The sequence below is a fragment of the Phocoena sinus genome, chromosome 20 (genome assembly GCF_008692025.1).
Source record: "Phocoena sinus isolate mPhoSin1 chromosome 20, mPhoSin1.pri, whole genome shotgun sequence".
Classification (NCBI taxonomy): Eukaryota; Metazoa; Chordata; class Mammalia; order Artiodactyla; family Phocoenidae; genus Phocoena; species Phocoena sinus.
Window position 1 is genome coordinate 46,783,673 of NC_045782.1, and position 16,763 is coordinate 46,800,435.

The window sequence follows — 16,763 nt, forward strand, 5'->3', positions numbered from 1 at the left end:
GCTTTACACTTGAGAAGGTAAATCAACGTAGAAATTGGATCCCTTCAATTTCCCTTCTTCCTTTCGTCACCTCTTTCTCTGGGAATTTTGAACAGCAGTGAGAACTCCTTACAGAAAGTGCAGGAGCAGACATGGACCAGTGACCTGAGTTCCAGGCAGATGTTGATGAAACAGGAAAGGAAAGGTGCAATTCCTACATCAACTATTAATTCAACAGATGTTTACCCCACACTCACCCTGAGCCGGACTCGTTCCAGGAACCGCCTGAGTCCTTGTCACTCATGTGAGCTCTCGGGATGTTGTGTGAAGACAGACCACTACACAGAGGATCTTGGAGGCGGCCTTGAGAAGACCTAAGTTTTGAATCCTGGACAAGCCCTTCACCTACAGGAGCGTATGGGTCTCCTGTGTGCCAGGCCACTGTTCCTGGCAGGGATGAGACCCGCTCCAGTTACGGAGGCAGTGCATGCAGTCTCACAGGCGGCATCAGAAACACCATGAGAATCTTCTCCATAATGAATGGGGACCTCGGGTCCGAACCTGCACCCTGGACACGTGGCCTTTGAAACGTCTACACAGAAGGCTCAGGAAGAGCATTTGGTTAGGATCACCAGGCCCCGCCTCGAAGGGGGCGTGGCCGGTCGGGAGCGCACTCCCGGGCCAGTCCCGCGAGACCTCACCCACCAAGCGCGGCTTGCGTTGCCCGGGCGACGGCGCCCGGGCGCGCAGGCGCAGTGCGGGCGTGCCCCGCCCCCCGCCGCCGCCGCCGCCGCGCCTTCCCCTTTAAGCCCCAGCCGGTCGCGTCGCCGCTTCATGAATGGAGCCCACGTGACCAAACATCATGTGACGTCTGTGGAGCGGCGGCGGCGGCGGCGGCGGCGGAGGAGGAGGATCCGGAGCCCCAAGCCTGGTCTGGCCCGGCCTTCCCAGCGCGCTCGGCCCGGCCCGCGCAGGCGGCGAGCCCCCACTCTGGGCCCGGAGCCCCCGCGCGGCCAGCCCCGCGCGGCCTCGGAGCGCCCGCCCCGCCCCGCCCCGGCCTCGGCCCGCCGGGCCCGCAGTGTGGTGGGTGAGTGCGGCGGCGGCCGGGCCGGGGCCGAGCGGGGGGCGGGCGGGTGCTCCGATCCGGGGGCGGGTGCTCGCGGGGCCGCTGCTCCTTCCGGCGGCCTGTGGCGGCGTGGTCCGGGTGCTCCGGGCTTTGGGTCTGCCCTGTGCCCTGCTGGCGGCCCATGCCTCGATTTCCCCACCGGTCCGGAGCGGCTCCTGGTCCCTCCACCGGGGGTGCTGGGGTGGGCGCGCGGGCCCGCAGGGGCGGGGTGGGGCGTGCGCTGGTCTTGCTCGGTGAAGCCGGGGAGTCCTGGAGGGAGGGACGGCCGGGGTGGCGGGAGGAAAGGGTGGGGTCGAGCGGGGCGCCCAGGGCTCCGTGGAAGAGCGCGGCGGCCCCAGCCTGAGCTGCTGATTCATCAGGTGTCTGTGTCAACGCCTCCCAGGCGCGGGGTCCTCGGCTGGCTAGGGGGAGGAAGCGGCACGTGGGGGTGGGGGTGGCTGGGAAGACCCTGCCCGCTCCGGCTTCGCTCCGTCACACGCTTGCCAGAGCCCAGAAGGAGACTTGCTGAGTCATCAGCATGAGGTCACTCGATGCTCGTCCTGATGCCTGGGGGGATTAGAGCTAGGGGCCTGAGAGGCCGGGAAACAGGGGTAAGAGAGAAACCGTGGGGAGTGAGAAGGGGCCAGGCCCTGGGCTGGGGCGCCTGCTTAAGTTTGGGCTGATGTGGGAGTTTAGGGTAGGGTGGGTGCGGAGTAAATGGAGAGGTCGCGGTGCAGGTTATCCCGGGGTAGAGGGTGAAGCCCCTGGCCTGTTCATCCCCTCCCAGGCAGGCTCTTCTCAGGCTGCTGGTCCCTGACCCGCCTCTGGGACAGCTCCCCAAACTGGGAAATAGTTCTGAGTGAGAAGAGGGGAGGAGCTTAGGGGGGCCGTGCTTGCGGGCTGGGAAGTAGGCTTTCCCTATGACTGGTCTGTTTGGCCAGGCTGGGAAGTCTCCCGGTGGGAAGAGGCCGAGGCAGTGGGTGAAGGAGGGATGCCTGTACTAGAGTCCTGGGTGACAGTGGACAGGGCAGAGGGCGAGTAGGCGCAGCTCTACCAGGAAATTGCAAATGAGAGGAGGCAGCAGGACTTAGACTCTGATCAGGGGAGCGAGGTGTCTGGTGACCAGGCTGTGGCTCTCTTCGCAGCCTGGCCTTGGGGTCCGGGTTGAGGCTGCGGGTGGTGGTAACTTTGAGGGCGCCCAGCAGGTGGACTGGTGTGGATGGCATGGGTTGAAGAATCCCAATCACCCCAAAGTTGTTCCACTTGAGGTTGGGGTGCAGTATTGTGCAGGTTAGCAAAGAACGTGGCCCTGATGGGTGTCAGGCCAGGTGGTAGGGACTCCTGGGGAGTGACAGCCTCAGGGTGGTGTGGCTTGAGCCACTTTTCCTGGGTGTATGAATGGTTCCTGGTCTTCAGGGGTGGGGGAGTGTTTCGTCTAGACCAGAGCTGACCATTCTTGCCCATGCGTTCATGGCTAGGTAAGGCTGACCCTGTAGTTTGTCCTCAGGCATTCCCTGCCGCTGCCCTCTCCCCCATCCCTGAGCTTATAGATGCCAGATGTCTTAACACTTCAGCTGATCTTTTGGCTGGAATTTTATGCCCCAGGAAAATGCAGATTCCTGGAGGGATTTTTTTTCAGATCTTCTCAGCTACTTATGCTTTGGTGGAAATTAAGTTTTAGACTTTTTTCAGAGGGCTTCTGGAGGAGGTGGGTCTAAAGGGCAGGGTGGGAGTGTAGCGGGCTAGGTGGGGGCTCCAGAGTGACCAAGGCCACACCTGCCTTGGCTTGGGAGGTTTGGCCACTGGGGTTTGCAGGACAGGAGAAGGAACAGGGGCGGGCTGGCCTCTTGTCTACTGTCCATGCCCTGGAGTTTGGGCCCAGGGGAAGGGGATGGAGTTCTTTCCCCTTTCCGGCTGGCTCTCACCTTGAGTGGGTGGCCCTGAGTACCTTGGTGGGTCAGTGCTCTTGGGACCACCCATGCCTTCTCCACAAGATGTGCTCAGCCTCAGGGGGAGCAGAGGCGGGAGGAGGGCTGAGGGTTCTTGATCTAGTCTCTGGGATCCCCTCCCTCTGGTTTCTAGAGGTGCCCTGAGCCATCAATCCTAGCCCATGCCCAAAAGCTGTCTCTGTCCCATCAGTGTGTGTCCCCAGGTAGTGGAGACAAGGCCAGGAGGCTGGAAGCGTGGGCTGTGCTGAGACCCACCCCTCCCCCACCCGAGCACAAGCACACCTTTGATTAGGAGGCGATTGGCTTCACTTGTGCTGAGTTCAGGGCTTCTGTGGAGGGTGAAATCTGCCGAGGAGGCACTTTTCAGCTCCCAGCCGCCACGCTCGGCACTTTTCTGTGTGATCTCTTCAGGAAGTCACCGTGTGCTCAGCATTCGTGGGGTGGAGGGAGGATGGCGGGTGGGAAAAGCTGGTGCCAAGGCTTTTCCTTTGGACTGACAGTGGCAGGACCAGTGCAGTGACGCTGGACCTGGACCTGAGGTTGGGGGAGCTCCTCCAGCTCTGCCTTGAGGACTTGACTCCCGGGGTAGGCGTGGGGCCCTGAGGACCTTCTGGCCTCCAGCTCCTCTGCCCCATCCTCTGCTCTGGAAGAACATTGGGGCCGGAGCCTCGGGGCATGGCTGTGGGGAGGCGTCTCTGGCCCCCTTGCCTGCAGCCTGGCATCCTGATGCAGGGCTGGGTGAGGAGGGGTCTCTACCCTGAGTGAGTGTTTGCCTCCACCTCCCCAGCCATACTTTAGTGACCTGATAGGGCTGAGAAGACCCCGCAGCCCCAAATTGCCTGAGTGCTTGTAGCTTCTCCAGGAGGGCACCACAGTGCTTGTTAGGCCTCCGTTTACCTCCCTGCATCTAACCTGGAAGGTCATGGAGGGAGTTGGGGGGGGCAGAGGGGGTCCAGCTGAGCCAGGAATCCCAGGACTAGGTGGGTAAAAATGTCCTTGGCAGGGCTGCGGAAAAGAGGACCAAGTGGGTGGGAGGGGGGCCTCTGGTTTTTGTTCCTTGCCCTGGGGGTGCGGACCCTGAGCAGGGAGCCAGAGAGTAGTCAGTGGCCAGAGAGGGCTGAGCAGGCCGCTGGGGGTCGATTGTGGGCACTCTTGTGAAATACCTTGGATGGGGTGGGGCAGAGTACAAAAGGCTGCAACCCAAAGCCACAGGATGGTTACTCCATCAGCAGCAGAGGTGGACGGAGAGGGCCAAGGGGCCTGGGGCCGGCTTCTCCGGCTGGAGTGTCCGCCACCAGTAGGCTTGGGGAACTCCCACCAGTGTTAAAGACAGAGTCAGAGCTGGTTGGACAGCTCCGTTTGCTGCTCTTCAAAGTGAGCAGTCTGGGAGAATTGGCGCTCTCCTGCATCCTCTCCTCTGCCCGAGTCCCCAGTGGGGACGCCCAGTGAGCCTTCATGGGAGCAGGGCTTTGCCGCAGGCCAGCTTAGGGGAGGTAGAGCCCTAGAGTACACACTCACAGGGACGCTGGCCCTGGCCCTCACCTGCCGTTGGCCAGGCTGGCCTTCGTTGCCCCAGCAGCTTGCTGCTGCCCGTCCCCTGGAGCTGTGTTGGCTGGCGGCCTTGGGGAGTGCCAGGCTGGTGAGAGAGCGGGAGCGATGTGCTGAGTCAGCATGACTCGCCAGGAACAGCCGTGCTCTGGGGCGCACTGGGGTTATTTTTAAAGCTCCCGGCTTCCTTCTAGGCTGGCCCCTCCCTCATCCTTCTAATCTCTCCCCTGGCCCCTTTTCTTGCCTCTGCCTCCCTAATAGCCCTTCAGTTCCCCTTCCCCCATCAGACCCTCCTGGTCTCCCACCTGGTTCCCTAGGGGCAGGGGGACAAGGAGCAGCCCAGCTTGGGAGAGGCGAGGCTGAAGGGCAGTCCTTGAGGCCAGGTATCAGGGGAATGGGCGGGCAAGGGGTGAGGCTGGGGACTGGGTGCCTTCCCCTGAGTGGGCAGAGGGTGTAAGGGGGCTCAGGGCTCTGTGTGGACTGGGTAGGGGAAGGGTCTCCAGGGTCCTGACCTACGCTCCCTGTCTCACAGAGTGCCTGCTTGCTGTGCCCTCGGGTTATGACGACCCCCAATAAAGGAAACAAGGCCTTGAAGGTGAGCAGATAGGGTGGGCAGTGTCTCAGGGCTGGGGTGGCACAGGGGCAGACTACCCCCACTTGGCCTGTGACCTCGTGCGCTATGCCCTCCCCAGGTGAAGCGGGAGCCGGGAGAGAATGGCACCAGCCTGACAGATGAGGAGCTGGTGACCATGTCAGTGCGGGAGCTGAACCAGCACCTGCGGGGCCTGTCCAAGGAGGAGATCATCCAGCTGAAGCAGCGCCGGCGCACGCTCAAGAACCGCGGCTATGCCGCCAGCTGCCGCGTGAAGCGGGTGACCCAGAAGGAGGAGCTGGAGAAGCAGAAGGCAGAGCTGCAGCAGGAGGTGGAGAAGCTGGCCTCGGAGAACGCCAGCATGAAGCTGGAGCTCGATGCCCTGCGCTCCAAGTACGAGGCCCTGCAGAACTTCGCCAGGACCGTGGCCCGAAGCCCTGTGGCGCCAGCTCGGGGTCCCCTTGCTGCTGGCTTGGGGCCCCTCGTCCCCGGCAAGGTGGCCGCCACCAGCGTCATCACGATAGTAAAGTCCAAGACGGACGCCCGGTCGTAGGGATGCGCTTGCCCAGGCGGGTCTGCAAGGGGCCAGTAGGCGCATGGCAAATTCAGCAGCCCTGTCCCCTTCTCCCTCTCTCCTCTTTCTCCTCTTCTCTTCTTTTCCTCCTCTCCTACCTCCTCCCTTCCCTGCAAAGCACAACCTGCACCCCAGGGGCGCCGGGCTGAGCCCCTTTGATCTCGTCGTTGTCATCGTGTGTTTTGTACGTTGGGATTGGTCAGTTTGGTGGTGACGTGGGGTCGCCCCTGCCCCCTTTGTCCCACGAGCAGGTGGGCTTGGAGTCCAGAGTCGGCCTGTGGGAGTGGACAGAGAGAAGGAGTGACCGGGTGCTCTGGGGCACATGTGTCCCTGAGCAGGGAGGGCTGCAGGGCAGGAGAGAGGCTGTTCTCCTTGCAGAATGGCCCACAGGCTCTGACAGCTGCCAGGCTAGCGGGAGGCTGGGCAGTTCACTCTCAGCTCGGCCTGCAGGCATAGATAGGCACTGCTCTGCAGAGTAGGCTGTCCCTGAGGGCCCTGGACAGGCGGGCCACTGGTCTGGCGCTGGGGGGGGATGGGGTGTCGTGTGGCTGTGGGCCGGGGGCCTTGGCACTCACACCTGACGTGTTGCACTGAACAAGACCAAATCACTGGTTGTGAGCGTACGTGAAGGGTGTGTCCAGTGTCTACGATGGGTCCCGTGTCCACTGTTTACATGACCTATTTGTGTGGTTACATAGCCCTTTATTTAAAAGAGAGAAGTTCCTTTTACGAAGTTATTAAATTATATGTTTTAAAAGCTAAAGAAAAAAAAGCTGCAGAGTATTTATAAAACTGTCTTTTTAAAAAAAAAAGCGAGAACATTTGACCGTATAAACAGAAAAGGGAAGAAAGTATAATAGAAACTTTGCTACTTTAAAAAAAGAAAAAAAAATCCTTTCTTGTAAACTTACAGACAAGTCTTTGTGGCTGTTGAAGTTTAGTTTTTATATACACAGAGTTATCAGACGTTATTTATAAAACTTAGTTAAAAAAAAGACAAAAAAAAAGCCAAGCCGTGAGCAACCAGAAGGCGCGTCCTGACGTCCTCTTTGCTATCTCTTTTGCAATCGTACCGAAAGTGACTTACTCCTTCGCCCTTCCTGCTCCGTCTCTTGCCGGTGCCGTGGTGTTGTCTGTGCCTGGTGAGGTCTTGTGCAGCGTCCCGTGCTGGTGCTTCTGGTGACCTTTGACCTGTGGGTGTCACTTCTTGTGTCTGTTCTCCCGTGTTTGTTTTTTGGATTTGGTTGTGGTTTTGCTTCTGCTGGCTTGTCAGGCCTGGGCTGTAGTGCCAGGCTGCACCTGCTCCAGTGGAGCTTGGGGTGTCTGTGCCTCCAGCCCAGCCTCTTCTGCTTTGGCGCCCACCCCGAGCCCCCGGGGGGTCAGATGCAGGGCTCTGCCACACCCCTCTGCTGACCCTTGGTTTTCGCATGTGTGTCTCAGGCTTGGGCTGATCCAGTGGCAGGGTAGGTGAAACTGGGGGTCATCCTGGGCCCCCCTTCCGCCCCCTCACTACTTCCTTGCCCACCATCTCTGCCCTGGGTGGGGGCTTGCAGGGACCACAAGGAGTCACTGTGGGTGCCCGCCAGGCCAGGGCCAAGCTGCCCCCGACTGTCTTCCTTCTGGCCTCCAGTCAATGTGTTTGGGCTCCAGCCACCAATCTGGGGTTTGTTCCGGTGGAATTTTGTGTGGACCTCAGCAGGGGAACCCCAGGGGCCCCGCAGCCCACTCATCCCAGAACTGTTTCCATGCTGCGGGACGGTGCTTCCCAGGCAGAACCAGGTGGTTTCGGGGCCCACCTGGGGCAGCCCCTTCTCCTTGCCTGAGGGCCTGGGGGTCTCCACCAGTGCCAGACAAGGGCTACGGTCTCCAGGGCCAGGTCCTGTCCCCCCTCTCCCCCTGAACATGCTGGCAGCTCTTGGCTATGGGCCTTCTTTCAACTCCCTTTGGGGTCTGTGTCTTCCAGGGATCCACTGCTTGGCTTGTGGAGGTGCTTCCCCGGGGCTGAGCCCACCTCCCCGTCCTGGCCACTCAGTGAGGCAGCCAAGTCTCCCAGACTTGGCTCAGGCAGCTGCTCGTAGGCATGTGATGGGGCTGCCTGTGGTGCCCGCTCCCCAAGAGGCTACTGCCCTGGCTCTGGCCGTGTGGGGCTTGGCTACTCCTTGGAGTTGCTGGTTGGCTTCTCTGGGGGTCCTGAACCCCTGAAAAGGCACAGACAAGTGAGCTAATGAAAAGAAAAACAATGCGGCCAGGCAGGGTTTAACCTTGTGGACAGCAGAATCTTCATCCAGAGTTTACAGTGTGCCTGTGGGATAGGAGGGGGGATGTGCTGTCAACTTCTGTTGTCTTGATGGGCTGATCTTGGCCCTAGATATTCAGAGACATTCCTGGCTGTACCCAGGTTGGCCTGCAATGGAGATTTTGACCATTGACTCTGAATCACTTAGTGGCTTCCTTTGCCTCCCTGCAGTCTGGCTTTGTCTACCTAAGGTCCAGACGAGAGTAGTTGATGTTTCTTGTAGCAGCAAGTTGGAATCACATCATAAGAATCCCTAAAGAGAGATCATGCCCTGTCCTGGACAGGGGGAGGGGACAGGCTCCCCATGTCCAAGTACGGTTCCCACTTTTATCCTGGCTGGGAGGTGGTCCTCCATCTCTGTGCACCCCTGCCATGCTGTAGACCTAGAGAGAGGAGGGTTTGAGGGTGAGCATGTGCTGAACAGAAATTGCAGGTCCTTGGTTTCATTTACAGACGCTTCTGGAGTTAGTGAAGCTATACTTCCTTTCGAGGGTTTTTGGATTTGGAGCAACTGTTCCTTTGGGTCTGGGGGAGCAATCCTGCTCCCATCAAGCCAGTCTCTGGGGCTGCTGTGCCCCTTCTCCCCTTCACTTTGGTTATTGGACAGTAGATCCTGTGTCCACATGTGACCGTTTGGCGTCTTTCTGATTCTCGTTAATTCGTTTTCCTACTGTGAGCGTGTTGTGTTCTCTCTTCCTCAACTTTTTGACACAGCGAATTGAGGGCTTTGGCCGAGGCCAAGTCTCCCAAACTTGTCCGCTAAGTAAACCATAATGTGCACCTTCCTTCACACCTTGCCCTTGCCCACATTCTCCCTATCCCAACATGGACACTCAGATTTCAGGAGGAGAACCCTTTGAGAACAGGTCAGCTCCTTCCCAGAGTATGGCCCCAGGGAGCCTCCCCATGGCTCTTGGCTGCTGCTCCAGGTGGCACTGCGTTTGCGCAGGTGAGAAGTTGTGGCTGCTTTGTGGTGTGCTGGTTTGTGCCGGGTGCCAGGCCTCCCCTGGAGGCTTTTCTACTCTTGGTCCAGGCTTCAGGTCTGGGCATAAACCCTGATTAGCAGCAGCAGCCTTGATGGTCGGTGGCTGGGCCCACAGCTCTGATGAGCTGCAGCCTGCTTTGGGATGGGGTGGTCGAGCCCCATCTTGTCCCTGTGACTTCCCTCTCTGGGGTGGCCGGTTGGCCAAAGCTTCCGTCCACAGCTGGGAAGCCACAGCCTGCAACACTGTTTCCGCTCTAGGATCTTTTAAGTTACTTTTTTAGGCTGTGGTTTGGTGAAAGGAACCAACACATTAACGATTTTTTTCCCCAGAAGCCACTGAATAATTCTTGCTGGCCGGTTTTCGCCTTCCTTTTGGCTGTCTGGTTTTGAAGCAGATGGGAAGAGGCAGGGGTGTGCCCTCGAGACTGATGGCTTGTCCTGCTCTGGCCTGTGTGTCCTGAGCATGTGCTGTACCTGTTGGACCAGTCGCACACATTTCCACCCCACTCTGCAGCAGCAGCCTTGGTACGTGGGTGTCCCTTCAGTCTGAGCTAGAGTGTAGGAGAGCTTGTCCCCGATGACCTGTGAAGGGGGACCCCTCTAACAGCCTCATGTCCCAGCCCCACCCTTCCCCACATCCCCTCAATCTGAAGCCTTTAACCAAACGGGAGTGGGTACAGAAAGCCTTCTCCTGGCATCTTAGGGCAGCAGGACAAGGGCTGTCCAGTGTGTCCAGCTCTGCTGCTCTCCTGGCGCTGAGAGGTGGGCGGAGCAGAGTTGATCAGACCCTGCCTGCCCTGCCTAGGGCTGAAGACAGGAGGTGGGGTGGGTACGCTGGGATCTGCCGGGGTGGGCGGGGGTTGTTGAAGATCCAGGTGGGGAGGGGCCCCACTGGAGCACTCTGGCTGACCTGGGTGGCGTCGGCCTCGCGCCCTCCCTACCCTGTGCAGTATTTATTGCTAAATTATTGTCCAGGAGGGGCGGCACTGGGCCGGGCCCCGGGTATTTATTGCTGTACATAGTGTATGTTTGTGATATATAAGGTTTTCTTTATTTTGTATATGATCAATAAACACCTTTTAAAGAGACTGGCAGGTGCTTCCTTGGGGCGACGCAAGGGCGGGGCGGAAGGGCGGGGCGGGCCTCGCGCGCATGTGTCGGCGCGCGGCCTGCCGGGAGGCGGAAGCGGAAGCGCGAGTCTCCCCGGGAGAGATGGCCGCCGGGGGTCTGAGCCGGTTGGAGCGCAAGGCGGCGGAGCGGGTCCGGAGGCTGCGGGAGGAGCAGCAGAGGGAGCGCCTCCGCCAGGTACGGCGTTGCCCGCCCCGCGCCGCGCCCCCAGTCCGCGCCGCCCTCACCGCCTGCCCCGCGCCCGCAGGTGTCGCGCATCCTGAGGAAGGCGGTGGCCGAGCGCAGCGCGGAGGAGGGCCGGCTCCTGGCCGAGAGCGAAGATCTGGTGACCGAGCTGCAGGGCCGGAGCAGGCGGCGCGAGGGCCTGAAGCGGCGGCAGGAGGAGGCGAGTCCGGGGTGCGGGCGGGCCGGGCGGGGGCGCGGGCGAGCCGGGGCCGGCTCACGACCGGCTTCGGCGTCTCGGCAGGTGTGCGACGACCCGGAGGAGCTGCGGAGGAAAGTCCGGGAGCTGGCTAGCGCCGTCCGCAACGCCAAGCACCTGGTCGTCTACACGGGCGCGGGGATCAGCACGGTAAGGAGACGAGGCAGGGACGGCCGCGCCCCGGGTCGGCTCCCAGGTTGTGCGAAACACGGACCGCCGGGGGCGGGCGTGGGGCGCCCCCTTCTGGGTGTCGGACCCCAGCACCGAGCACCGTCTTCTGTTAAGCAACAGTACCGATTCGCAAAAGCTCCCCTTAAAAGCACTTCTTCAGGGTCTTTCTTTTCTTAGAGAAACTCAGAACGACTCTATTTGGAACTTCGCAAAATAGATAAACATTCTTAAATGCTTGAATTTTGTATTGTATCCAGTTAGAGACAGGAAAGGAAGAGGGATAAAAACGGGATGTAATAGTTTGGTGCTTGTCCCAAGGTTATATATTGGCAGAGCTAAACCCCAAACTATCTTCTGATTCCCCATTCGTTGTGTCCGCTGAATGTTGAAGTAAGGTAAGTGGAATGCAAGGCAGTATGCATTAGAGTGCACCAGGTAAGGAAGAGAAATGCTTTGGCTTTTGATAAGTTTTATCAGGAAGCTACCCGGGTGGTAGAATGTGACTAGCTTTGACAGCGTGGATAGCACGTTGTTAAATTGCTGGGTGCAAGTTGAGTGTGACCTACATGTAGGTCCAGCAGAGGTGAATAACAAGGATTTCTGTGGAGAGGTCCATAGGTGATGATAATAAACCATATAAACGAATGACTGTAATGTGAAGCTGGCTGTGCTAGGCTGCTAGAATAGAAATCCAGATACGCCTTCTGTGGTCTCTTGAGAGCTGGGAAACCCATCTGGTTGTTTTTTTATGAGAGGTGGCATTGAGTCTGGGCCTTGAAGGGTGGGTAGGATTTTACAGATACTTACGAAGTAAGACACTCCATACAGGGATGACTGAAGAAGCCCAGTAGCGAGAATGCGTGAGGTATGTTAACTGCTTTAACTTATCAACACCTGGAGCCCTGGCACGTGTGACCTCTTGTCATTATGTAAAAGCAGTAATACCATCTTTTAAAGAACTGTAAGCAGCTACTAAAGCCACTTGCTGTTCATTAATTTGCTCTGTTACTGTTTGAGGTTTCCTTTTTCCATGTGGGTCAGACCCACTGGTCAGGTGGGCATTTTTCTGAGCTTTAGCAACAGGGAAGAGACAGGGCTCCCTACAAGGGAGGTCACTCACACCTCAGGAAGCACAGGGCACCTTGATCCTGGCACACTGTCTGTTTTCTTCTCTCGGGGTGGCTCTGTTTCACTGGATTGGGAACTTGGGAGACGTAGTAATGTTTATCTCATTGAAGAGGTTGGTCTGTGTGGAGGTAGGCCAGGAAACACTTACAGCATCAGGATGTGAGGACGTGGAGGGAGGCGTGCAGTGAGCCTAACCAGTCCTCCCTCTCAGTATGAGGACAGACATGGCCACAGAGCCCAGGCTGTACTACATGCTAGAGAGTCTCCCAGGGCGGGCAGGGCTCCTTGGAGCCTAGAAGGATGAGCTGGACCAGGTTTGGGTGCAGGCGTCCTGGCAGAGGGAAGGAGCCACAGGGGGTGACCTCCATCTGGGAGGACAGGTTAGACTAGGAGATGCTCAGCCTAAGGAACGAATTGAGGCCAGTCTGTGGGCCAGCACTTCTCAAAGTGCTGGGAGAAATTATTGGGAATTCTGCCAGTGCCTACAGTGATGTCTTTTCACTGGGCTTATCTCCTTTCTGAACCTGCAGGCGGCTTCTATCCCAGATTACCGGGGTCCTAATGGAGTGTGGACGCTGCTTCAGAAAGGAAGAAGCATTAGGTAAGCAGCCTAGCACAGCCTTCCCACCTAGTTAAGCAGGGATCTGACCTTGAAGCTCTCCTCACCTTCATTTCCCTTCTACCTGGCAGTGCTGCTGACCTGAGTGAGGCCGAGCCGACCCTCACCCACATGAGCATCACCTGCTTACATGAGCAGAAGCTGGTAAGAGCCCAGGGCGGCTGGTGTACAGCCATCCTTCGGTATCCCCCTTGGATACCAAAAGCTGAGGGTGCTCAAGTCCCTTGTGTAAAATGGCGTAGTGTTTGCATATAACCTGCACACCTCCCCCCATACTTTATTATTATTTATTTATTTTTAAAATAAATTTATTTTATTTATTTTATTTTTGGCTGCGTTGGGTCTTCGTTGCTGCAAGCGGGCTTTTCTCTAGTTGCGACGACCAGGGGCTACTCTTCGTTGCGGTGCGCGGGCTTCTCACTGCGGTGGCTTCTCTTGTTGCGGAGTTCAGGCTCTAGGCGCGCAGGCTCAGAAGTTGTGGCACACAGGCTTAGTGGCTCCGCGGCATGTGGGATCTTCCCGGACCAGGGCTCGAACCCACGTCCCCTGCATTGGCAGGTGGATTCTTAACCACTCGCCACCAGGGAAGTCCTCCCCACCCCCATACTTTAAATCACCTCTGAATTACTTGTAATACCTAATAAAATGTCAGTACCACTTCAACAGATATAAATACAATGTAAATGCTACACAGATACTTGCCAGCGTGTGGCAAATTCAAGTTTTGCCTTTTGGAACTTTCTGGATTTTTTTTTCCCCGAATGTTTTTGATCTTTGGTTGGTTGAATCTGCGGATGTAGAACCGTCAGATACGGAGGGCTGATTGTACTCACTGGGTCCACGGCGAGGACCGGGAGGGCCACCTTGGTGCCCAGGTGACAACTGCATCCTACTTCCATCAGCCAGTGGACCCTGTGATGAGTGCCCACCAAGCAGTTTAGATTCCTGGTTTGAGCCTACCTCTACTCCTCCTGTGTTTCCTCTCCAAGAGTAGAGAGCAGCCTCTCTGCTGAATCATCCCATAGAGGGTCCACACAGGCCTGGAGCTCGTGAGGGCAGCCCCTTCCCCTGGTGTTTCTCTTGTATTTTTCCCACAGACCTCAGGAGCCACCTAGATTCAGGGGAGGCTAGTAGGAAACCTCTGGAGATCCTCTGCTAAGCACCTGCAGCCGAGTGGGGAAGGGGTCGCGCCTCCTGGGCCTTCAAGGACCTGAAGCGTGATGACCCAAGAGAGCATCAGCTTGGGCCCCAAGCTCCTTTCCGGCCGAGAGGGGGAGGTGCAAACATTGGCCCTCCTGGGGGCTCCTAGGGCTTCTGAGTCGTTGGGGGTGGGCCCAGGGCCTCCCCACCGGAGCCTCCTGAGTCCTACTGGGACCAGCCTGCTGCCCGGGGTTTGCCTTCGATGCTTTGTGCAGGGTCGGAGTTGCCGCTGGCTTGGGGGCTCTGGGGCGGGCAGGGCTCGGTATGGTTTTCACTCCTGAGTGCTGCTTCCCCCCTTCCTCCTGCTGACTGCCACTGTCGCCCTTTCAGGTGCAGCACGTGGTGTCTCAGAACTGTGACGGGCTCCACCTGCGGAGCGGGCTGCCTCGCACAGCCATGTCGGAGCTCCACGGGAACATGTATATCGAAGTGAGCGGTCCCTCTGGGACTCGGGGGCCTGGGCAGGCCAGTGGCTCCTGCTCACAGGGCCCTACTCTCCTCAGGTCTGCACAGCCTGCACTCCCAACAGGGAGTATGTGCGGGTGTTTGATGTGACGGAGCGCACCGCCCTGCACCGACACCAGACCGGCCGCACCTGCCACAAGTGCGGGGCCCAGCTCCGGGACACCATCGTGCACTTTGGGGAGAGGGGGACATTGGGACAGCCTCTGAACTGGGAGGCGGCCACCCAGGCTGCCAGCAGAGCAGACACAATCCTGTGCTTAGGCTCCAGCTTAAAGGTATGTGAATGGCACTGTGGATGGGAACGGGTGAGCCTGCCCGCAGCTGGCCAGCTCAGCCTTAGACCCCAGCTTCCTGTAGCCTCCTTCCCTGGTGTGTGTGTGTGGTCTGTCTGTCCATCCATCCATTCCCGCAGGTTCTAAAGAAGTATCCACACCTCTGGTGCATGACCAAGCCCCCCAGCCGGCGGCCCAAGCTCTACATTGTGAACTTGCAGGTAACTCAGGTGCTCAGAGGTGCCTCCCTAGACCTGGGCCTTAGGAGAGCCAGCAGTCCCTGGGACATTTATGTCCCACACTAATGCACCAGGAGGTCTGGCTGAGTAGGGGCCAAGGCCAGCAGGCCATTGGGAAGGAGTGAGGTGCTGTCCTCACTTACCTTCTCCTGTCCCCAGTGGACCCCGAAGGATGACTGGGCTGCCCTGAAGCTGCACGGAAAGTGTGATGATGTCATGCGGCTCCTCATGGATGAGCTGGGCCTGGAGATCCCCCGCTACAGCAGGTGAGGGGGCACAGACACATCCCCCACTTCCCTGCCCCTGTGTGGATGGGTTGTGTCTGTTGTCTTTTGTGAGCTGCGTGTAGAGAAAGCTCTGAGCTGCGGCAGATGGTATCTGAGGCGTGACTGCAGTGTGGTGGCCTCTGCAGGGACCAGCCCCAGCATTGGCTGAGGTGTCCTGGCTGATGTGATTCCTGCGGGGAGAGGGAATTTGCCAGGGCACACCTGGATGTCCCCCTTCACCTCAGGCAGCCTGGACGGGAAGGTGCCTTGAAGGGATGTGCTCTCAGCAACTCTGCTCGTCAGGATCTGGGTGCACTGGCTTGGGGAGCTGGAATACTTTGGGGAAGCTTAAACAGATTGTGCCTGAATACAGAATTTGTGATAATTGAGATGTGGTGTGTGTATTGAGTGAAAAGTTTACACTTTCTTTCTCTGTGAATTTTCAGGGTCTTATAGGGGAAATCAATAACTTCTTTTAATCAAAGGGTTGGAGAATTAAGGATCCCTTCACCTTCTGGGCCTGGCAATTCTTGTATGTTATGTTTGTGGTGTTCTGTAATGTGGGCCTGTTGTGTACTGTACTTTTTTTTTTTTTTCACATTAACTTAGCTCATTTTCTTTATCGGTGCTTATCTGTATATTAAGTTTATGATATGTGGTTCTACATCTCAGTCAGACACATGATCTCTTCACGGTGTAGTGTTTAGGCCACGCCTCCCTAGTCAGCTTCCCTCCCATCAAGTCCTGCAGTCTGGGAAGGGGAAGAGGGTCTGGTCTACCTGTCCCTGGCCGTACAAGTGAAAGGTGGGGTCCAGAGTTGGCTAGTGACTCACCCCTCCTGGGGCTACTGCCGCCCTACCCCATGTGTGCACAGCCCCCTCAATCACCGACGAGGACTGAGTTCTGCAGAGGCTGGGATAGTCTGGGTGCTGGCCTTTGAGTTACTTGCGGAGCTTACCCCTCTCGCAGATGTTGTGGAGCTACCACTGAGCAAAGCCCAGCCATGGTTAAGACGTGGGAGGGACGCAGGGTGACCTCAGTCAGCTTTCCCGTCCTGGGGCGGGTTGTGATTGTGAGGGGCTCCCAGGCACGCCTGACCCAGCTTTCCCTTCACGTAGGTGGCAGGACCCCATCTTCTCGCTGGCCACTCCCCTGCGTGCGGGTGAAGAAGGCAGCCACAGTCGCAAGTCGCTGTGCAGAAGTCGAGAAGAACCTGGGCCTGGGGACCGGGGTGCACCACTTAGCTCAGCCCCTGTCCTGGGTGGCTGGTTTGGCAGGGGCTGCACCAAGCGCACAAAAAGGAAGAAAGTAACATAACCTGTTGCATGACCGAGAACAATGATGGCACTTTGCAAATGACCGGGACTCTTCTTCAGGGGCAAGTGGCACTGTTAAGGCCAGGACTGCCCCTGGAATTCTCTGGGGGTGACATTTTCACCCTGACATGTTTAGCCATTTGTCATTGTGGAAAGCTCCCTTGCACTGCTGTGGTTGCTCCCCTGCATGGGCCTAATGATGGAAGACACCTCGCCCAAGCAGCCTCTTCTAAAGAGGTGGCAGCCACACCCTCTGTGAAAACAGGACTCACTTGGCCGCAAAAAGGAAGCACACGGCTGCCTTACCTCATTCACTAGGCTAGTCTCAGGGGCCTCAACTCTATTTCTACCAATTCTTACTAAAAATGTTAAATTTATAGAAGCCTTTTTCTGTATTGGGTATGCTGCAAAGGAGTGGTTTTTGAGCCTTGGCTCTCAGCAGGCCGTTTTATTGTTATTAAACATCTCTGCACTGTCTTCCTCGTGTCACCGAGTGACTGCCTTTCTGAA

General features: G+C 57.8%; 2 protein-coding genes across 8 annotated transcripts; both read left to right on the forward strand.

Moving 5' to 3' along the window:
* The first annotated feature begins 850 nt into the window (after positions 1-850).
* MAFG (MAF bZIP transcription factor G) lies at positions 851-10,116 on the forward strand. Of its 4 annotated transcripts, none has more exons than XM_032615768.1 (3): positions 851-1,062; positions 5,114-5,176; positions 5,274-10,116. In XM_032615768.1, exons 2-3 carry the CDS (start codon positions 5,141-5,143, stop codon positions 5,724-5,726), a joined length of 489 nt encoding a protein of 162 aa, XP_032471659.1. In that variant the 5' UTR covers positions 851-1,062; positions 5,114-5,140; the 3' UTR covers positions 5,727-10,116. The 4 variants fall into 4 exon arrangements, with proteins under 4 accessions (XP_032471659.1, XP_032471661.1, XP_032471662.1 ...); XM_032615770.1 differs by having other exon boundaries at positions 864-1,066; XM_032615771.1 differs by lacking the exon at positions 851-1,062 and adding an exon at positions 1,609-1,627.
* Positions 10,117-10,189: 73 nt separating this feature from the next.
* SIRT7 (sirtuin 7) lies at positions 10,190-16,730 on the forward strand. 4 transcript variants are annotated; one of them, XR_004347328.1, is made up of 11 exons: positions 10,190-10,333; positions 10,404-10,541; positions 10,623-10,727; positions 12,407-12,477; positions 12,567-12,639; positions 14,026-14,124; positions 14,199-14,435; positions 14,518-14,653; positions 14,831-14,937; positions 15,384-15,469; positions 16,056-16,188. XR_004347328.1 is itself a non-coding variant. In XM_032615761.1 (10 exons), exons 1-10 carry the CDS (start codon positions 10,241-10,243, stop codon positions 16,252-16,254), a joined length of 1,203 nt encoding a protein of 400 aa, XP_032471652.1. In that variant the 5' UTR covers positions 10,190-10,240; the 3' UTR covers positions 16,255-16,730. The 4 variants fall into 4 exon arrangements, 1 of the variants encoding a protein (XP_032471652.1); XR_004347326.1 differs by having other exon boundaries at positions 14,573-14,653; XR_004347327.1 differs by lacking the exon at positions 15,384-15,469 and having other exon boundaries at positions 16,056-16,730.
* Positions 16,731-16,763: the final 33 nt, after the last annotated feature.